Source organism: Loxodonta africana, chromosome 21 (genome assembly GCF_030014295.1).
Source record: "Loxodonta africana isolate mLoxAfr1 chromosome 21, mLoxAfr1.hap2, whole genome shotgun sequence".
NCBI classification, from domain to species: domain Eukaryota; kingdom Metazoa; phylum Chordata; class Mammalia; order Proboscidea; family Elephantidae; genus Loxodonta; species Loxodonta africana.
Window position 1 is genome coordinate 30,735,365 of NC_087362.1, and position 22,271 is coordinate 30,757,635.

Here is a 22,271-nt window from a genome sequence, read left to right on the forward strand (position 1 = left end):
GTAGACTTCTCATGGTGTCACTCTGAGTCACAAGGATGCCAAAAAAAGGGCAAGTAGCATCCTTTGCCACTGTTTTCAGCTCTGTGGCTCGACCACTCAGAAGATGGCTCTGTAGATAAATCTTCATCTTCGTTGATAGGCAGACAGCATTTGGGCTTAGAAAGCAGAGACCAATAGTTCCAAACCTCCAGCCCATCAGAGGAGGTGTGGAAGCAGGGAGACCTGTCTGCAGCTTCCCTCTGCCACCTTCCATCTCTCTGGGTCCCTGACCACGTGGCCCCTGCTCTCAGGCCAGGCTGTACAGGGCAGAGCGAGAGAGCATAGGGAGAAGGCAGGTCAGGTGGTAGAGAGGGGCACCGAGAACACGCATGGGGCCCTAAGTGTGCAAGCTGGATCATCCGTTTTTTGAATGGCCTCTGCCAAATCTGCTCTGGAGTCAGGTTCACTTGCTCCTTAGTCCCTTTGGCTGCCCTTTGAGTTTCCTTACCCTGGAGTCTCCATCCCCCAGATATGTGGAAACCAAAGCCCTGAACTTTAGCACTCGCCATGGCTTGTGAGCCATACATACAGCAGATATGTGAGGGTGGAGGGAAGGATGGGGTGAGTCCTGGCTCAGGCTGGGCTCTGCATCCGCCTCAGAGGCAGTGCTGGCTGCAACTGCAGGAGAACAGAGGTGAGGAGGAGGGGCACAACTGCCCCAGCTTGGCCGGGCACAGTTTTCCTGTGGGGCTGTGCTATTCTGCAGGCAGGACTGTCGTTCTCCTAGTAGATGCCCTCTCCCTGGCTGCTGACCAAGGATGAGGGCCCCAGCAAGGAGGTGCTCAGGGGCTTCTTCCCTCCAGACCCAGAGCAACCAGGAGGGTCCCCAATGAACTCTGTATTCCTTTTTTTTTTTCTTTCATGATCATGGGAGGAGAAGTATCTAAACTCTGTTCTTTAAATTACAGGAATTACTTGAATTTTGTCACAGAAGAGATGATAAATCCCTACAGGTACATGCATGAATGCAGACATTTCATTATGTTAGTGTGTGAGAGAGAAGCTTAATTCTATCGAGAAACTGGTGTCTGAGGTCAGCCCAGCCTCTAGCAAAGGCAGTTTTGAACCCCTTCTGAGAAGGGGGTTGGGGCTAGAAGAATACTGAAGAGGGAGCTGGTTTCTGGGCCCAAAGGGGCCACAGGGTGGCTTTGACCTTGGGCAATCGTGAAGGCCTCTTGAGTTCTCTCAGAATGGGCAGCACGCTCCCCGCCAAGTGCCCACACGAGGCCCAGAAACTTACAGCACACCAGGATGGGAACCCTCAAGCCTTCTCTTTCTGGGTGTGTGTGTGCTCAGAAAGGGAGGTACAGCTCCCTGGGGCTACCAGCATGGTGACGTGTCAGGATGGTGACCTGGGACACAGACGGGGAGCCCTTCTTTGGTTATAGAGGCAGTCTCAGCCAGCTGTAGCCTTGAAGCAGGCACTTGCCTTGAGAACCAGAGGCTGGGTCTGCTGTGGTCATGCCGCTTTCCAAGTCACCACTGGCTTGATGTCTTCCTCCTGCAAGGACCTGAGTGACCCCACCTCAGGGTCCTGGTTAGAAGGCTCTCAGATTCCACCCAGCTCAGGAGGGCAGGTCCAAGGCATGCAGACTACTGCACCAGCACCCTGCCTGTGGCAGACATTGTTAATCAATTGCGGAGCTCCAGCATAAGCCACAATTGCCTTGGAATCCCCCTTAAAGCAAGTGAGGCAGCTGTTGCCAACAAAAGTGCTACCCGCCACAAAACTCACTCTGTGCTTTCTGGTCAGGGGCATTAGCCCCGAAGGGAGCTGTCTGTCCATAACTTTGACCCCAAAACTTGTTTATCTGCTGTGAATGCTCCTCCCACATGGCTGTACACTCCTGCAGTTTGCTCGAGTCTGTTTTGGGTAAGAGGCATTAGGGATGTCCAAGGAAAAACAGATGAACCCTACTGCCCACTTAGGAGGGACTGGGTCATTTTCTTCAGTTTCTCCAATATGGTAGATCAGTCCCTCAAAGAACCTCAGTAAAATTAGGATAAGGTGGGTGCTTGGGAAGCGAGACCATCTTTACAGAAATTCCTTTGTTCTCCCTGCTCATAGACTTTTCGAAGCATGCCCCCTCCATGCAGGACGGGTGTGGAGGGGTGCTGAGTGGGGCAAATGTGGGCCTCTGCCATACAGGGAGGGTGCAGAGTAGGGCTGAGTGGGTGCCCTCGGAAACCTCAGCACTGTGCAGTCCTCACAGTCCCCAGCAGGAGCCCTGTGTTACAGACTCAAGCTGAGGCAGCCAGTCGCGCTCCTAGCCTGGGTTTGCCACACCCGAGAGGTGAAGCTCTGGGGCAGCCTGCCAAGCATTGGGGACCTCCGTCCTAGGCTGTGATCTGACAATGTGTACCTCGGTTCCTTCCAGAAACCTGCCCCTGGCCATCATCATCTCCCTGCCCATCGTCACCCTGGTATACGTGCTCACAAACCTGGCCTACTTCACCACCTTGTCCACGGAGCAGATGCTGGTATCTGAGGCCGTGGCTGTGGTAAGACACTACCCTGTGACAGGGATGTGGGGTTAGGGAGACAGCTCCTGTCCTAGCAGGAGGCGGTGGGGCATTGAAATTGGTCTCGGCTGGAAAGGGCTGCAGCAGTAAAGCCCAGGAGGCGGCCCCAGCCCTAGCTGCAGGGAGCTGCCTGCCAGGGAGCGTTCAGAATCCCCAGTGCCCCTGCAGCCCAGCTGGTTCTAAGTGGGCACCTCGGGGAGGAGGCAGAAGAGAGATCTTGCTCTGAGGTCCAGGAATGAGGCCCATGGCCACTTGGTATCCCACAGCCTTCTGCGCATCCTGTCAGAGCCTCAAGCCGGGAGGTCTCAACTCAGTGTCCCTGTGTGTGTCTCCTTAGGACTTTGGGAACTACCACCTGGGGGTCATGGCCTGGATCATTCCCGTCTTCGTGGGCCTGTCATGCTTCGGCTCTGTCAACGGGTCCCTTTTCACGTCCTCAAGGTGAGTGTGCCAGGCAGGCAATTCCAGGTCATGGCACCCGGTGGCATGGGCTAAAAGGTTCTGCTCTGTTACAGTGAGCAGCATGGCACTGTTACAAAGTCTTGCTAACAGGTGTAGATGGAGGAAGGGGGACCTTTGCTCACACTACTACCCAGAGAGGCACAGTTTCTGCATCCCCCTTTAGAGTGGTGTAAAGAGCTGCCACTCTTAACCCTCCCCAGCGCTGAGAAATGGGGTGAGAAAGAACCTGGAGTTTCCTCCTCGCTAATCAAATCAGCGAGGACACCGAGGGCTGGTAGCAGGGAGGTGGCAGGGAGCCAAGTTTCTTACTCTGGCCAGCTCAAGCACTCGTGAGCAGCCCTCAACCCCACCTTGCTGCCTTCCTCAGGCATCTAGTGGCCTTGGTACCTGGGGGTATGTGGCAGTGTTCTTCCCAAGGCTGACTGCTGTTCCACTGTGTCCACAGGCTCTTCTTTGTAGGGTCCAGGGAGGGCCACCTGCCCTCCATCCTCTCCATGATCCACCCTCGGCACCTGACCCCTCTGCCGTCACTTGTATTCACGGTAAGCCACCGCCCAGCCCACCACCCTCCATTCCCAGAGGTGAGCAAGCGAATTAAAATGGTGGGTTCTGGGGGTCTCCCTGGAAGGAGGCTGCTTGCCCAGATGCTCAGTGAGGGGCCTGGAGGCTTGGTCCAGAGTGCGAGTCGGGCTGCAGATCAGAGGCGGATGCCAAAACTGCACCACAGAGGCTTTCCACGTATTGTGCACACACTGCTGTGTGTCATCGAGCACCCGAGAGTGCTAGACTTAAAAAAAAAAGTTTTTTAATTCCAAAAATCATACATACTAGTTATAAAAATTCAAATAATATGGAAGTGTGTAAAGTGAAACCACCCGGCTTCCTGAGGTAACTGCAGTTTGTAGAACTTGGCTTGCCGAGTGTCTTTCTGGACCTTTGTGGGTGTGTTTACAGGTGTGCAGGCGCATGCTCACACGGGCCCATGGTGTTGGTTTTTTAATGGGATCACATTATACATGTTTTTCTTCAGCTTGCCTTATATCTTTCCATGTCAGGCTGTACAATGATATTGGTTCTCTGTTGCCTGTAATAACAAATTACTTCAGTCACTGACACCAGCCCACATGGGGGCTTACTTACCCTCTGGGGGTTTACCTGCCCACATGGGGGCTCACCTGCCCCCCAAGGGCTTACTGCCTACATGGGGGTTTACTGCCCACCTAGGGTCTCACCTGCCTGCTCAGGGGCTCAGCTGCCCACATGGGGGCTTACCTGCCCAGGGGTTCACCCACCCGTATGGGGGCCCACCTGGGGCTCACCGCCACATGGGGACTCACCCACCCTGGCCTCTCTGCTTTCAGTGCGCCATGACCCTGCTGTACGCCTTTTCCAAAGACATCTTCTCCGTCATCAACTTCTTCAGCTTCTTCAACTGGCTGTGTGTGGCCCTGGCCATCATTGGGATGATGTGGCTACGTTACAAGAAGCCCGAGCTGGAGCGTCCTATCAAGGTGAGGGCACCAGGCGGGCAGCCAGGTGGGCAGCAGCCCTGAGGGCTCACAGCGCGACCACAGCATGCTTCTTTCCGAGCCTCAGCTCGCACCATGAAAGCCAGGGATGGTTTGGCTTCCCCCAAGGGTCCTGGTGCAGACTGAGCAAGATGGCTGGATGCACATGCTTTAGGCCAGATGTGGAAGGCTACTGGGCTAGTAGGTTCAGTCCACACCCTTTATCTAGAACCTCTTGAGGGCCAAGCATGACCAGAAGGCCCTGCCCTCCTAGCGCATACAATGCCGCAAGGGAAAGAACACCGAACAACATCAGGTAGAAGGTGCTGGGCTGGGGGGAGGCAGACGGGTGCGGTGCTGACTAGGGTGTCCAGGGTTGGTGCCTGGGGAAGTGCCTTGAGAAGGTGGTCTGTGGTGGGGGGCTGGTGAGGCTGTGGGGGTTGGAGCATGGGGCCAAGCTCTGGGGACTGGCCGTGCTCAAGTATAGCGGCGGGTTTGGAGTGCAGGATCCTCCTCCGCTTTGAAAGCCAATCTCTCCATGTGTCAGGAGAAACCTTGTGAAGGTGGAGCACCCCTGATGTCGTTAACTCCATGCTGGGGGATAGCTTACCATGGGGGACTTTGTCTCCAGAAAGGGGGCCCAGACGAAGCTGTGCTGCTGGAGGGGCTCAGCTGAGTCAGGTCCCCAGAATCCAATGCGAGGAGAGCCTGGAGCTGCCATGGGGCATCTGCCCCCTGGGCCAGGCAGCCCGCTGTCTGCGCTGACCGCCTGCAGCCCTTGCTCAGCCTGCGTCCCAGGGCTGTCGCCTTCTGTGGCCAGGCGGCCTAGCACCAGCACGCAATGACTGTGCTGCAGGGAGGCCCCCCACCCCAGCATCCAGCTCCTCATGTGGCGGAGCCCGCCAAGGTAGCCGCTCCCAGTCTGCTGTTTTCAGGACACACTACCCCTCAGCCACAGGCTGGGGTGCCTGCTCACTGCAGGGGTGAGGTCTGCCCAGCAGCACTGGCACTGCTTCTCCTAGGGATGGCCATAGGTGGCTTGTGGCGGCATTCCCAGCTTATGATGTGGTCACCTGCCACCATCCCCAGAGACACCCTGGCTGTTTGCATTCCTCGTCCACACCCAGCTTTTAAGCTGTGGGTTATTAGATGCCAGGCACCGTGGGCCAACTGAGGGTGAGCCGTGAGCAAGACACTCTGTTCTCAGAGAGCCAGGGCGGGGGGGTACACTGAAGCCCGATTCAAATCAGGTCCAGGAAGCCTGCTGGGTCCCTTGAGGACAGCGGTTCTGCGGCTGGCAGGGCCGATGGCCCTCAGAGAGATAGGGATGGTCCCCTTGGGCCATGTGGGGCTGGTGAGGTGTCCTGGGGAGGCCAGTCAGTAGGAGGTGACAGCTGTGCAGGGGGGACATGGAGAGGCTACTCCCCAAGGGCACGAGGATAGGGTGAGGCGAGGCGGCCTCAGGGCAGCGGGCAGAGTGTTCTGGACTCAGGGACAAATGGGATGAGGAGGCGGAGGAAAGGAGTTGGCGATTGCCGCCACCTTAGGGGACACTGAGCTGGGCACACTGGTAAAATCTGGGAATGGGTAAGGGTGATGAGTGAACAACATGATGAACATAGTGTTACTGAATTGTACATGGGAAAATTCTTGAAATGGTGTATGTTTTGTTGTCTGTATACTTACCACAATAAAAAAAAAAACTTACAAAAAAAGAAATAGCTGCCCTGTCCCCGCCACCCCTGCTCACTGCACTGGGCTGACCCCTGTTACCTCTGCATCCCTAGGTGAACCTGGCCCTGCCCATCTTCTTCACCCTGGCCTGCCTCTTCCTCATTGCTGTCTCCTTCTGGAAAACCCCTGTGGAGTGCGCAATCGGCTTCGTCATCATTCTCAGTGGCCTCCCTGTCTACTTCATCGGGGTCTGGTGGAAAAACAAGCCCAAGTGGCTCCTCCAGGGCATCTGTGAGTACCTGACCCCCCGGGCCACAGGGGGCACAGCCTGCCACAGCAACCCTCAGACCCAGCTTTGGGCAGGACCTCAGACCCCCACGCCCCTGTACCAGGGGTACACATGAGTCTTGCTGGGGAACGGCGGAAGGTTATGGTTGCTCCGTGTGCCTGTCGGTGATGCTGGCCTTGTGTTTCAGGGATAAGTCTCCCTGCATGGGCCTGGCTAATCTCAGAACAAAGGATTCCAGAAAACCAGGCTGCTTCAGCCAAGTAGCGGCTTCCTGCCACCTGCCCCGGCTCACACATCCACCTGACCCTGAAAAGCAGGGAGGTGGAAAGGAAGCTTGTATGGCTTTCTATGCGTGGCACCAGCAGAGAGCTGTCCAGCCAGCTTTAGGCCATTTGCTAGCTAGGCTGTAGACAGGCTGCAGAAAGGGTCACTTATGCCCAGGCCTTAACCCAGGCCCATGTGAACAGGGGGGTCCTGAATTTCCAGGTGGCAGTGGTGACAGGGTGAGAGGCACTCTGTGTTCCCCTGAGACCAAGCCACAGTCAGTCGTGGGGGAACCTTGGCTCCAGCCGTAGGCTGTAGGGTCACGCTGATCACTCTCAAACACACACCAAGAGCCTGAAGCAGAAATCAATCCTCCGTCCTGAGCCAGACTCTCTGCCCCAAGGTATGATGGGGAACCTGCATGGGTGACTCACCACAGGGTGTCTGCTAACAGGGCCATGCTTCCCCCAAGACCTGGGCACCTGCCAGATGGTGGCCCAGGAGTGCGGGCTGGCGGGAAGGGCCACCAAAGAGGCCTTCTGCCCAGGCTGATTTTTCTAGAGAACTCGAAGCCCAGAAGGCACCCTTCTTGGGTCTTGTATGATCACGAGTTCTGAAGCCAGGGTAAGGGATGGCCCGGACGCCTACCTTTTCCAAATTCCTCAGTTACTCCTGCCAGGGTGACTTAGAAAGTCACGGGAGAACTTCTCTGCATCTAGCCTCATGCTGCAGACAGGTGCCCCACAGAGGCGCCTTTTGTTTGGCCTCCCCTGTGTGCAAACCTCTCTTAAAGGCACAAGTCAGGACGTTCCACCTAAACGCCTGACTCCTGACTTCTCTTACAACTTTGGAGCGGCAGCATCTCTGAGGTAGCAAGAGCTGGGTTGAGTGGGGCAGGTGAGGGAGGGACAGGTAAGGGAAGAACAGGTGAGCCCCAGCTCATGACGCCTATCACCTGCCAGCCTTGGTGTGTTTGATTTGTGGGCCCCTGAGCTAACTCAGTCTTTTATCTCCCACAGTTTCCACCACTGTCCTTTGCCAGAAGCTCATGGAAGTGGTCCCCCAGGAGACATAGCCACAAGGGCAGAGGTGCTGCAGGAGAGAAAACACACAAATGTCATTTCAAACACCCCACCCCCTTGAAAAGCTACTGAGTCCCCAACGCCCAGGCAGTGCAGCTAAGAGCTGCCACCCACAAAACACCCACCACCTCCCCCCTCCAAGCCAGCAGCTGGTGCTGCTGTGAAGAACTGGTACGAAGGAGATCCCAGATGACAAGCCATCAGTGCCCAGGGCACGAGGAGCAGACTGTTGAATGAGGACAGGCCAGTGCTCTGATGGTGCAGTGGGTGGGAGGGGGACACACACTATTTATTATGTTGGGTGCTGCTTCCTCCCCACCTTCATTTATTTATATTATTTTTTTAACTTAAGTTTTGGGTCAAGTAGAAGCCACTAAGATGATTATTTTTTAAAAAGAAATGGCCAAAGGCGAGGTGGGAAGAGGAAGAGCCATCTTGGCCCCAACGCCACCACAGTGCACTGCACTTCTGGAAGGGACCAGGTTCTGGTTCTAGTGCCAGGCCCCCAGGAGGGGAGGATTCTGAGAACCAAACACTCCAGCCCCAGAACGTTCCAGAACTACTGAAACTTGGACCTTACTTCCTCACATGCAGACTTGTACTGTAGGGACTGCGGCCAGCCCCCTATGGGGGCTCAGCTCAGTATATGTGTTGTTTTCCTCATTTTTTATTGTTATAAAGGGAGCGACAGTTAGTTAAAACTCACCCCCAGGGCCCCTCTCTTTGCCTTACAGACCTGAGGTAGAGCCATCACCCTAAAAAAGAAAAATATCTGTGAAACACTAGCCCATCTTAGAGTGCTTGTAGAACAGAAGGTTTGGGTTCTGTCTGACACTAGCCCCAGCACCATGGAAAGATCCGGAAGCCACACCTGGTGTTGACTGCAGGCCTGGAGCAGAGGTTACGCTGCCCCCACCTGGGACCCTGTGGACTCTGCACACCCACACCTGGAGCGAAGGCACAGCGCTGCAGAACCGGCAGCCTCCTGGCGCTCTCCACCCGCTCTAAGGGATCTGCATCCACGACTGTTTAGACAAAACCCTGCTCTGGGAATCTTTTAGAGATGGACGGAGACAGGAAAGGCAGACAAGCTGTGGCCAGGATCCTAGTGGGCTGCTCAGCCCAGCTCTACAATGGGACTCCTAGTGGGCAGTGCAGTGTCCCCTCCTGGGGTCCCGCTCTGAAGCACTGGCCACCATAGCTCCAGCCGACTGCACAGCAGCCCCACTCTGGCCAAGGGGCCATTCCATGTGTGCTGGTCACTTGCACATCTGTCCCGTGTCAATTCCCATTGACTGGAGGAAGGCAGCCCATGTCCCACCTCTGCGCCTGGTGCAAAGGCTGCTCACCTGCAGTCAGGCTCAGCCCCCTCTCTAGATGAGGCTGCACTGGGGGCCTGGCCAGCGGGTTTGTCCCTGGCAGACTCCTGGCTGTGACAATGTCCAGGGGACCAATTTGGAGGGCAAATGCTCTCTAAGACCAGATGACCAGAATTTCAGCAATATGCAAAGTAGACTGCAGACCCTGGCTGAGTGTAACTGCTTAGGCTTCTGCCGGTGACACCCCTGGGAGAGCGGGCTGAGCTGCATCCTCCGACTGCTGCCTAATGTTGCCATGTGGGACACAACTGCCTGTCTGGAAGCTGCTGCCCACCTGGACTTGGGGACCACACTGATGGGCCCAGCACCACCTGGTGAGCAGTGTGAGGAGGGGGCGACGGGAACTGCTTATCCCACTGCTGAGTCAGCACAAGACACTTCGTAACCCAGCTGCGGTTAATACCAGTCCTTCTGCTGCCGGCTGAGACCCATGTGCTGGAGGGAGTCGAAGGACCTGCTACCGATGGTAGCCAGGTCCCCCACGAGGCCCTTTGCTTGGCCCCAGCGGCTCAGCCCCCCTAGTGGCCCCTCACTGGGCTTGCTGGACATGTTTGCAAACCACCCAACCTGGATCCCATCCCTTCATACACAGGTGGGCAAAGCGAAGCCCAGATATCAGAGAGCATGCGTCCCAGTTTAATGAGTGAGAACCCGGCTGGCAGCCCCCCGCACTGTGCAGAGTACCCGCCGTTGAGAAGGGTGGCTGGAGGGCTCTGAGCACGGGGTACTCACCAAAACTCCAGAGGCAGCAGTTAACCCCTCCTTCCCAGCCACGGGCACCCCGCCAGGGTTGCCTTTCTGAACCAAGGCAGTAGCAGGTGGACTGGCCTGAGAGGACCCAGGCATCCTCTGAAGTCTGCTGGCTGTGCGGCTCTTCCTGGCCTCTGGGCCTGGGTCCCCATTCTGGAAGGTGGGGTTTGCTGGGGCGGGGGGATGTTTTCCATGGTGCTGAATCAAGCCCTTGGCCCTTGACTCCCCCACCTCTGACGAGCTGGGACCCTGGGGGAGGGGGAGGCCAGGCCATGGAGGCTGCTGAGACTACTTTTTCTGACCTCTACTGACATGTGTCCCGAGGGTTCACGTTCGTGGGTTTTAAGTATTTTTTGTTAAAAGAAGCAAAGCCTGGTGTAACAAGCAGCTGTCCAGCGTGTTGCTGTATTCTTTTGCCCTAACATCTCACTAATTTAAAGCTGCCACAGCACACCACGTTATTTATTCCCACAGTCAGTGCTGGTCTCCTGTCCCTGAGAGGTGTGCCCTGTGTTTGCATTCCCGCCTGTTTCCAGCTTGGTCGTGCCCACCACATGTCGTGGACTGACCAGAACGTGACGTTCTTTTGCCGTGTTAATGACGTGTGTGGCTGCAGTGTGTCTTCATTCTTGTGTTAATGGCTAACCTATCTGTTACACTGGTTTGGGGTGGAGGGTTCTGGTTTGGTTTGGTTTTTTTGTGCGTGGGCGTTTTTTGTTTTTAAAGAAAATATGAATTACAAGTCTTGCTAGTGGTCTTTTGTGTTCTTTACTTGAGTGCCAAATTCTGGGCATCAGAATGTTCCTTGGGGATCCTCCCTGGGATGGGAGGGGGAGCCTGGTTGTGCTCCTTGGCCTGTGAACCCCTGAGGCCTGCCTCATTCATTCACGTGTGCACTCATTCACCGACACTGCGCGTGGAGGGCCACAGTGTCAGACCTGGGGCAGAGGCCAAGCCAGGCAGACAGTTAACAACAGAGTGAGTATGTTGGCAGCCGGGAGCGAGAACAGCAAGGTCCACCTAGTAGAAGAAAGGGCCCCAGGAGACTGGGGAGAGTGGTCCAGGCTGAGGAGCAGCAGGTGCAGAGGCCCTGGGGTGGAGGGTAACTCTTGAGGCCCCCAGTGACACAGACTTGGGGAGAAAAGTCACTGTGCTACGAGGTGCAGTGTGAGGTGGACTGCCTGGGCCCGAACACCAGGAAGTAAGGAAGGGGGCTATTCCCAGTTCTGGTTCGGGGTGAGGAAAAGGTACATCTGGAGGTAAGGTGGCCCAGGCCTCACTTCATCCCATGGCCCAGTGAGAGGGTCTCTGAGAGCTTGAGTGAGGGAGCAGGGCTCTTCACCAAACCCTGGCCTTTCCTCCAAACTGGGCTCACTTTGTTTGAGCAAATGCCCCTTTGTATGTTGCTGTTTGAGGCCAGGCAGGACCTGGCTATGCCAGGATAGGAAGGGCATTGCAGGCAGGAGCAGAAGGGGCAAAGCTGGAGGAGAAGGTGGGAGCCCTTGTAGGCCAGTGCAGAGGGAGCCATTAGCCAGGCTTGGTGCAGGGGTGTGACTGCTTGTAGCCAGCTATACCAGCTTCCAGACTTAACAAAGGAGAGGCCGGTGAGCACCAGACACCAGGGAGCTGCCGCCGCTTGAGACCACGGGTCCCCAGCATCAGAGTCTTAGTAAGCTCCAAAGCAGGTGAGCTGGTGGTTCCCAGCCTAGCAGCGCCCCCACCTGCCCAAATAAGCACATGGAGGAGGAGCTCTCACCCTCTCCCTGGCAAGCAGGCTGGGGTGGTGGCTCGAAGGTGGGAGATGGTGGTGGCTAAACGGAAGTGGGCAGGACCGCCAAGCTCCTTCTTTAGGGCACTTTGTGAGCTTTGCTAAGGGGCAGGCAGGCCCATCCGGAGCTGAAGCTCTGGAGGCGGGTCCTAGAATCTGCATGTGGAACAAAGCTCCCAGGGGCTTTAGATACAACACCCGCATGCAAACATGCAGACACACACACACCCCGTGCATCAGGATTCAAATCTGCATGTGGAACAAACTTCCCAGGGGCTTTAGATCTGTCACACACATGTACACACACAGCTGAGTCAGGATTCAAATATAGTTTAATAACGGCAGAAGCAGCAGTGGTTAAAGGGATTGACTGTTAACCAAAAGGTCAGCAGTTCGAAACCACCAGAGGCTCCTCGGGAGAAAGATGTGGCAGTCTGCCTCCACAGAGATTAATAGCCTTGGAAACCCTGTGGGGTTGCTATGAATCGGAATAGACTCAATGGCAGTGGGTTGGCTGAAAACTTACAACTTACAAGGCTGTTCACAGCAAATACAAATTTCTGGATGACTCACGCCCTCCTCACTCCCTACCTTGATGGATAATTGGGATTTGGCTGCATTACAAAGGAGACAAAATTTGCAAAGTCCCTCCCAATGTTTGGAGATGGTTGGCTGCTTTCAGTGGCCTTGGGCAAATACATTCCTTTTGTAAAAAGTCTGTTGGGACAGGCTTGTTAAGACAGAGAAGAGAACTGAGGTGGTGCGGCCTGCAGGCAGTCCTACTTTGGTCTCGACTGGCCCTAAACCACTGGCCACTGGCTCTAGACTCCAGCCTTCCCCACCCATCTTGGTGACACCAGTATTGCCAGGGACCCGTGCACCCCCACCCCCACACACGGGGGTCTGTCAGGGTGGGGCCGGGCATTGCACAGCAGGCCCAGTGTGGTGGCGGCCCAGGCCTGGGTGCTCTTGTTCTTCTTCAAACCCGACGGGCTCCCAGGCAGCACCTGCATCGCTGACAGACCCCCTGACTTCCTGAGCCTCCGTGTGAATGTCCCAGTGAGCTCCTTTGTGCTCCTTGGTGACAAGGTAGTTTTACCCGGGCCCTGTGCTCCTGGGAAAGTGAAGGTTAAGAAACCCCTACCCTTCGTGTTCCAGAAACGGCTGATTGCAAAGAACCACCTCCCCCATATGACCTAGATATAACTAAAGGGTATCCCCTTTTCCCTGAACAAGGCCAGGCACAGACCCTCCTCGTTCCCTTCCACCTCGTAAATGATTAGGGGAACCGCTTGTGGCCCTTGACGATCAGGCAGAACAAAACGTCTGTTGACCAAAGTGATTCTGAGCACTTGGTGCCACCTGCCCAGCGAGACCAAAGAGCCAGGACCTGGGGGCTGGCCTTGTTCTTTCTGTATATCCCTCAATATTAACGAAGGATTTCCAAATACTACACACAGGGGGCCCAGAACACAGTTGAGGACAAGGCAGTTCACGTTCTCGAGGCTCACAGTCTGGAAGGAGCGGGCCTGGGATGCCAAGACAGCTATGCAGGGCAGTTGGTGTGGCTGGAAGAGAGCTGGTTGCCGGGGTTAGTCAGTGTTTCAGTGGTGTTCACTGCCAAGGCCCAAACACAATTGTTAGAGGAGAATGAAAGTAAGGAGAGGAAAGAGCCCAGGACAGGCCTGAGAACGAGGCCCTCTCTTATGGCTGGAGTTTTGGGGGTGCAGGGGCCATCTTGCCCTCATGGAGCCAGCAAGAAGGGTTGCAGCAGCCAGAGGAGGAGCAACATGGGGCCTTGCAGCCTTGGTCTGAGCCCTGATCTAACCGCACCTGAAGCCCGAGGCTACTCCTGACCTATCAAGGTACACAAGCCAACACTAATAAAGTGCATAGCTGCGTGCTCACCACCAGCCTAAGACGCAGAACAGGATCGATCCCTTTGAAAACCACTCAGCCTCTCCCCAACTGTATCCTCCTCTCTCCGCTCAGAGGAGACCATTTGCTGAATTCTGTCTTAATAGCCCCTCACTTCTTTTTATAGTTTAACTCCTCAATCAGAATTTCTGAGGGCAGGGCCCTGGACTTGCATTTAAACAAGCGTCCGTGGTCACCCGTGGGGCAACAGGTTTGGTTTTGTGTTTTGGTCCAAACTGGAGACAGTGAACTGACACGTGGCAGCCAGTGAGGGGGATGATGGTATTATCCCCATCCCAGAAAAGAGAAAAAACAGGGCTCTGAGAGGCCCTTCACCTGCCCAGAGGTGGGATTGGGTTCACTCTACTATGATACAAAATGGTAGGAAGCACGGCGTGAGGACCACAAACTTCTGCCCAGGAACCTCCCCATCTGGAGGACCACCTGGCCCTCTGGCCCCGTATTATTAGACCTTCTACCCCAGTCCGTATGCGTTCTGCCCCAAGCCCATGTCCAAGCCACCTGGTCCATCTCCAGTGAAAGCAGCACCCAAAGTCGCTTTTCTGTGACTTTTCCAGGCTGTCTGAGGCCAGTGGTCTCCCTTGGGGCCCAGGCACCCTTTGCCCTGCCAGGAAACCCTTCTAAGTTCGTTTTGTTCACCTGATCATACCAAGAAGTCCCCGCGGCCCTTTCTCCTCTCAGGCTCTGGTTCCAACAAGACCCAGTGTTTCCCTGCCAGCCAGAGGGTAATTAAATCCCACAAGTAGGGACTCAACCGTAGGATTATCGCCAAAGCCTCACACGCTCACACAGAGTGAGTCTCTTCTAATCTCCCTGAGGTCGGATCCTCTCTGAGTCAGAAAGCGTGAGGGAGAGTGCCGGAAGCTAGTTGGAGAGGGGCACGCCACCCCAGACCTCCCCTGGGCAGGGCTCTGACCCCTTCCAATGAGGGCCCTGTGACCCCAAAGTCAGGGCCTCAGTGTCAGGCCTTGACCCACCCCTTTAGTCACAACACTTCCAGTGCTCTGACAAGGAGCCTGGGCTGCCCTCAAGGCAGCTCTGCCCTTTGGATGGATGCCTCGGACTTGAGAAACACCCATCCGGAGGCACACAAGGGCAGCAGTTAATCCTTGCCTTTTTCCTGAACCTCTCAGAGATGCCTCCTAATCCCTCAACAGGTCCAGACCGGTGGCTGAGAAAGAGGCACGTGGGCCATCCCAGGGTGCGGAGAGCCTGGCCTGGGCCCCCTCCCAGGTTACACACCGAGCGCTCCCCATCCACCTTGATGAAAGTTTCATCAAGTTCACGTGGCTGCCCAATTTACTGTGCCGATTTCACTCACTAATGAAGGTTTTTCACATGTTTCCAAGGGCGACACTTGTTTCCTTCTGGGCAGCACTACTCACCCGACCCCTTCCCCATCCCCTTGGCTGCTGTGATTTTTTTTCTTTTAGTTGTGATAGAATACCCATAACACTGGTAAAGTAGAGGGTCAATGAAATAGACGAAGGCACCAGAGAGACGGATTGACACGGTGGCTGCAACAATGGGCTCAAACAAGGCAATGATTGTGAGGATGGAGCAAGACCAGGCAGTGTTTCATTCTGTTGTACATATAGTCGGTATGAGTCCGAACCGACTCCATGGTACCTAACAACCATAATCTATGATGCAAATGGACCCCTCTAGCCATTTCCGGAGTGTACAATGAATTCCGTGGCATTAAGCACGTTCATAAGGCTGTGTAACCATGGCCACCGTTTCAAGATCTTTTTTACTATCCTTTTTTTCAAGCAGAAACTCTGTACCCATTGAGCAATACCTCCCCACTATGCTATGACATTTCCCTCTCAACTTCTGCCTCTCACAGGAAACAGCCCAGGCCTGGGCTGTTCTCAAAGGACATCATGTGGAAACAGGGAACCAGACTTCTTCCATGGAAGCTCCAGCCCCCAGCAAAAGCTACTCCCATTTTATTTCTGGACTTGGCTTAGTTCCCTTAGCGGGGCCAGAAATTCCTAGGGAGGATATGAAGGTGAGTTGTTTTGCTCAGTAGCACCTGGGCCACACTCCTCCACTCTCGGGCCCCTGTTGTGCTGCCACTGTTACCCGGCCCCCTCCGTTGACATGGAGACACTATGCTGTGGCCTTGCTTTACTCAATTTCTTATTGAACTTCTGCTGCGCACTGGACCCTATGGGAACTTGTAACCCATTGCTGTCGAGTCAATTTCAATTCACAGCGACCTGATAGGACAGGGTAGAACTGCCTTACAGAATTTCCAAGGTTGTAATCTTTTTTTTTTTTTAATCTTTATGGAAGCAGATTGCCACATCTTTCTCCCTCGGAACAAGTGGCCGGTAGGTTCAAACTGCTAACTTTTTGGTTAGCAGCTGAGCCAAAATAGAGCCATTTCCCACCCTCCCGGAGCTTCCTGTCCGGCTGGGGAGCCAGATGTTTACCCAATAACCCGACATTCCAAATGTAATGAGTGCTCAGGGGTTGGAATTGGCACCACCCGATTGTTGAGGCTGCTTAGTATGCTCTTCTGGGTGTCTCAGAAATCTCTGGCGAATCAGTAGGAGGCTGGTTAAAGAGGCTGTGGTTGATCCGCACCATGGAATACGACGAAGCCATAAAAAGCAACCAAGGGATGAAAATGTGCTAAAATTGACTGCGGTGACACAACTCTGTGAATTTACTAAAAGTCAGTGTGTTGTACACTTTAAATGGGTGAATGGCATCTTAGTTGTCTAGTGCTGCTATACCAGAAATACCACAAGAGGATGGTTTTACCAAACAGAAGTTTATTTTCTCCCAGTTTAGGAGGCTAGAAATCCGAATTCAGAGCTCTAGCTCTGGGGGAATGCTTTCTCTGTCGGCTCTGGAGGAAGGCCCTTTGTCTCTTCAGCTTCTGCTTCCTGTTCCCCTGTCTCTGCTTCTTAGCTTGCTTGTTTAATCTCTTTTATATCTCAAAAGAGACTGACTCAAGAGACACCCTCCACTAATCCTGACTCATTAACATAACAAAGAACCCATTCCCAAATGGGATTATAACCACAGGCGTAGAGGTTAGGATTTACCAAACATATTTTGGGGGGACACTAATCCAATCCATAACAGATGGTATGTGACTCTTAAATAAAGCTGTTATCAAAAAATAAAAATATTTTTTAAAAAGGCGACGGAGGATGAGCACTGTATGAAGGAGGTACACTGCTAACATACAACGCACCTCCATTTTTTAAGAAAAAAGGGGAAAAGGACATTCAGATGTATCTGCCTGTGTGAGTAGAACAGACCTGGGACAGTCTTTCAGAAATAGGTAACCTCAGGTACCTCCAGGTAGGGGAACTCAGGTGCCCTGGACCCTTTCGTGTTACTTTTGGATATGCCCCAGATGACTATGTCCTTTGTAACCTAGCTTTTAGAAACCAGTAGGCTGAGGCTGTTCTGCATTTTGACCAAGGTGGTGGCTCTGTGGTGTGCACAGCTGTGAAAATTCATTGAACTGTAGTGTAAGATTTCGACTTTTCACTATGCCATCTTTTTTTTTTAATTAACTTTTATTGAGCTTCAAGTGAACATTTACAAATCCAATCAGTCTGTCACATGTAAGTTTACATATATCTTACTCCCTTCTCCCACTTGCTCTCCCCCTATTGAGTCAGCCCTTTCAGTCTCTCGTTTCGTGACAATTTTGCCAGCTGCCCTCTCTCTCTCTTCCCATCCCCCCTCCAGTCAAGAGTTGCCACCACACTCTCAAGTGTCCACCTGATCCAATTAGCTCACTCTTCATCAGCATCTCTCTCCCCCCCGCTGACCAGTCCCTTTCATGTCTGATGAGTTGTCTTCGGGGATGGTTCCTGTCCTGGGCCAACAGAAGGTCTGGGGAGCATTGCTGCCGGGATTCCTCTAGTCGCAGTCAGACCATTAAGTATGGTCTTTTTATGAGAATTTGGGGTCTGCATCCCACTGATCTCCTGCTCCTTCAGGAGTTCTCTGTTGTGCTCCCTGACAGGGCAGTCATCGTTTGTGGCCGGGCACCATCTAGTTCTTCTGGTCTCAGGATGATGTAGGTCTCTGGTTCATGTGGCCCTTTCTGTCTCTTGGGTTCTTAGTTGTCGTGTGACCTTGGTGTTCTTCATTTTCCTTTGCTCCAGGTGGGTTGAGACCAATTGATGCATCTTAGATGGCCGCTTGTTAGCATTTAAGACCCCAGACGCCACATTTCAAAGTGGGATGCAGGATGTTTTCATAATAGAATTATTTTGCCAATTGACTTAGAAGTCCCCTCAAACCATGTTCCCCAGACCCCCGCCCCTGCTCCGCTGACCTTTGAAGCATTCATTTTATCCTGGAAACTTCTTTGCTTTCAGTCCAGTCCAAATGAGCTGACCTTCCTTGTATTGAGTGTTGTCTTTCCCTTCACCCAAAGCAGTTCTTATCTACTGATTGATCAATAAAAAACCCTCTCCCTCCCTCCCTCCCTCCCCCCTTCGTAACCACAAAAGTGTGTGTTCTTCTCAGTTTTTACTATTTCTCAAGATCTTGTAATAGTGGTCTTATACAATATTTGTCCTTTTGCCTCTGACTCATTTCGCTCAGCATAATGCCTTCCAGATTCCTCCATGTTATGAAATGTTTCAGAGATTCGTCACTGTTCTTTATCGATGCGAATATACCACAATTTATTTACTCATTCATCCGTTGACGGACACCTTGGTTGCTTCCAGCTTTTTGCTATTGTAAACAGAGCTGCAATAAACATGGGTGTGCATATATCTGTTTGTGTGAAGGCTCTTGTATCTCTAGGGTATATTCCGAGGAGTGGGATTTCTGGGTTGTATGGTAGTTCTATTTCTAACTGTTTAAGATAACGCCAGATGGATTTCCAAAGTGGTTGTACCATTTTACATTCCCACCAGCAGTGTATGAGAGTTCCAATCTCTCCGCAGCCTCTCCAACATTTATTATTTTGTGTTTTTTGGATTAATTATGCCATCTTTTTAAAGTAGGGAACTAGACCCTGCTCTCTGGCCTTCGTCTTGCCTGTGCATCTCTGATGTGCCCTGCAGGCCCAGGCCCCACCCAGGTCTCACAAGGAAACGTGGTAGCCATCGCCCTTCCCCTCCAGCCCCTGAGTGTCTGACACTGGACCCCTGCTTAATCGGGGCCACAAGTGAGGCTCGGGGGTTCTGAGTGTGGTGGATGGAGGCAGGGAAAAGGGCCTCTCCATGCCAGTGCCCAGGGTACTACAGGTCACCCTTTGTTCCTCTTTGCAGACACCCAGGTGAGTGGGAAGGTGGAGGAAGCCCTTCGGGTACTTACACCCACCAGGGAATTACATGCTCCTGGCTGTGCTCCTCACTTCTGAGGTTTGAGCTCAAGCACAAACTCCAAAACAGCCTAGGCTTTGGATGCATTTGAGGATCAGCAAGGCAGACTAAGGCCAGTGGCTGAAGCCCAGGCACATACTCTTCCCCTCTCTTGACCCAGGCCTTCCTGGGAGGGAGAGCCTGGGCCTTTCATGGCCTGGGTGCCACCCCGGAGAAGGTTCTGGTGCTTCCTCTGGGATTATCTCCTCGACTCCATACTAGAGGGCACCTCCCTGTGTCCTCTTGGCAGCTGCTCTGGGATGGCTCTACCACCATCTTGCTGAGTAACAGCCACCCCAGGCTCAACTGCTCTTACACTCCAGAATCCTGAGGGCATTATGACAAGGGGGGGCTAAGGAGGTGGTCATGTCTTCAGGTTGTGATGAGTTAGAATCACAACCCAGGGAAGTTGGTTGGCTATACCAAGATCATCAGGGTCCAGGCCTCCATTTTACAGTTGGAGAAACTGAGGCCCACAGAGAGAGAAAGGGAGACTCTCAGTTTGGGGTGGTCAATATCTGAGTGCCAGCTAAGACTAAAAAAAGTGAAATGCTGTCTTAGGCTGGACTCTTTACAGAAACAAAATCAGTAAAGCATATAAATATATGTATGTACAGAAAGATTTATATCAAGGAAATAGCTCACGTGATTGTAGAAGCTGGAACGTCTAAGACCATGGGTCAGGCTGGTGGCTTCACCTGATTCACGTAGCCACAGGGGCTGGTGAGCTCAAGATCGGCATGTCAGAGAGCAGGGCTCTGGCTCACAGGCTTCGCAGACTGATGAATCCCAAGATTGGCAGGTAAGACGGCAGGTAAGCCGCTTGCTCAAGTCCCAAGAACCAGAGATCATACAAACAGGAGCCAGTTGCAAGATCCAGAGCAAGGAAAATCCCATGAGCCTTGCCAGAAAATCCACCTATATTGGATGCGGGCCACACCCCCAAGAAAACTCCCCTTCAACTGATTGGCTACTCACAGTAGATCCCGTCATAGAGGTGACCACATTATACCAAATCTCAACATGGAGGTGATGACATCATTATACAGCTGCCATACTACATGGTAACTGCCAAGCCAATGAGAATCGTGGTCCAGCCAAGTTGACACACAACCTTAACGATCACAAATGCCCAAACTCCTATTATTATTTGCTTCTTCATCAGAGAGAATGATCTCATTATTTCAATTATTACTTATTTTCAAATGAATGATACTTATGAATAATACAAGATTCACAAGGTTCAAAGAATATGTACTGAGAAGCAAGTCTTCTGCTGGCATGTCCTGCTCCACTCCCCAGGGTCCCCAGATTCTCTGGCTCAGTCAGAGGGATCACACAGAGGAGAATAGTTTAGACTGGAACGAATTTAAATCTCTGGGCTTGGACAAATTACCTTCTAGGGCACAGAAACAACCAGTAAATACCATCACCTAACCAGTGTTATCAAAACTTGAAGAACTATGGAAGATAGGAAGGGTACTGGGAAATGAGCCAGTGCAGCTATCTTTGCAAGAGGGAAGAAAGAGGACTGCATGGCCCACCATCATGGGTGCTTCAGGTCAAAGAAGCTTCTAGAACACATTCACGGACAGACCACCCCAGAGTAGTTCCAAACAAGGTCATGGATGCAGAGCTGTGGCTCCCCAGGAAAAGCCTGTTCTGTCAGCCTGGATTTTTCTCTGGAGAGGATTTGTGAGATTGGGAGAAGCAGAGATACATGCAGCACGATTTCAGGAAGGCGTGGATCAGGGCGCACGGGTCCTAGTCCACAGAAGACAGAAAGGTGTATGAACGGCATGCCTGTGTTCCACGTACATATGGAAAGTCAAGGAAACCCAGGGAATATGGGGCAGGACAACAAGGGTGTCATGTACCAAACTCTCAAGGGGCTGGCAGGTCTCAGCTCTGGAAAGCCATGGAATTTTGGTGTCATGTAGCCTCATTCTGGAGTTGAACTGTAACCATCGGTTGGTTCCTGCTGCCTTCTTTGGGTCCTTCTGAAGGGACATCAGTCTTTCATCAAACATGAGGCACTCAGGACCATTACTAGAAACTCCTCAGATGACAAATCCTTCTCTTCTGCCAATATCCTGACAGATTTATCTTGATGTACCTGAAGCCTCATAAGCTAAGGCATGGTGAGGAAGAATGAATTCATCTAAGAAGAATTCAACCCTTTGATTCCAACAGTCTGGACTGGTTAAGTCCAGTTTTCTACATGTTTTTCAGAACTCCACAGGCTGCAAAATTCCCATTTGGATAAATTTTCCCTGGATCCACTGGTGTTTCTCAATCCACTCTCTTTTTCATCCAGTTTTTCTAATTGATGCTAATTTTTTTTTTATGCTAAGAGTATGTGAGATCTCCTGTATTAACCAAGAGTTCCTAATTTTCATACCCTGCTTGGAGAATTTTTGTTAGGTGCTGTTGAGTCGTTTCTGACTCACAGAAACACCCTGTACAACAGAACGAAACACCATCTGTTCCTGCGCCATCCTCACAATCATTGCTATGCTTGAGCTCATTGTTGCAGCCACTACGTCAGCCATTTCCTTGAGGGTCTTCCTCTCATTCCCTCACCCTCTACTTTACCAAGAATGATGTCCTCCTCCAGGGACTGGTTCCCTCCTGACAACATGTCCAAACTACATGAGATGAATTCTCACCATCCTTGCTTCTAAGGAGCATTCTGGCTGTACTTCTTCCAAGACACATTTGTTCATTCTTCTGGCAGTCCGTGGTATATTCAATATTCTTTGCCAACATGTAATTAAAAGGCATCAACTCTTCTTCGGTCTTCCTTATTCATTGCCCAGTTTTTGCATGCCTACAAGGCAATTGAAAATACCATGGCTTGGGCCAGGTACACCTTAGTCTTCGAGGTGCTTGGGGAGAGGGGGTGTAAATTAATTCACCTACTTTAAAGATAGTTAAGCAGGATTTCCTAGTGCTGAATGTCATCATGACTGTGGCCCAGCAATCCACTCCTGACTAAGTACCTGTCTCAGTTATCTAGTGCTGCTATAACAGAAATACCACAAGCAGATGGCTTTAATAAATTTATTCTCTCAAATTCTAGTAGGATACAAATTCACATTGTCAGTTCCAGAGGAAGGCTTTCTCTCTCTGTCGGCTCTGGGGGAAGGTCTTTGTCATCAATCTTCCCTGGTCGAGGAGCTCCTCAGCACAGGGACCCTGGGTCCAAAGGACATGCTATTCTCCTGGACCTTATTTC

The 22,271-nt window shown here is 52.6% G+C and overlaps 1 protein-coding gene across 1 annotated transcript in view; it reads left to right on the forward strand.

Moving 5' to 3' along the window:
* SLC7A5 (solute carrier family 7 member 5) overlaps positions 1-10,716 on the forward strand; it is a 32,203-nt gene extending 21,487 nt beyond the window's left edge. Inside the window, exons 4-10 of the mRNA XM_003418067.4 lie at positions 948-992; positions 2,418-2,541; positions 2,900-3,003; positions 3,470-3,566; positions 4,386-4,535; positions 6,320-6,497; positions 7,779-10,716. Of these exons, the coding sequence (XP_003418115.1) occupies positions 948-992; positions 2,418-2,541; positions 2,900-3,003; positions 3,470-3,566; positions 4,386-4,535; positions 6,320-6,497; positions 7,779-7,834 (754 nt within the window). The 3' untranslated portion in view covers positions 7,835-10,716. The remainder of the gene's footprint in view (positions 1-947; positions 993-2,417; positions 2,542-2,899; positions 3,004-3,469; positions 3,567-4,385; positions 4,536-6,319; positions 6,498-7,778) is intronic.
* The last annotated feature ends 11,555 nt before the right edge of the window (positions 10,717-22,271 follow it).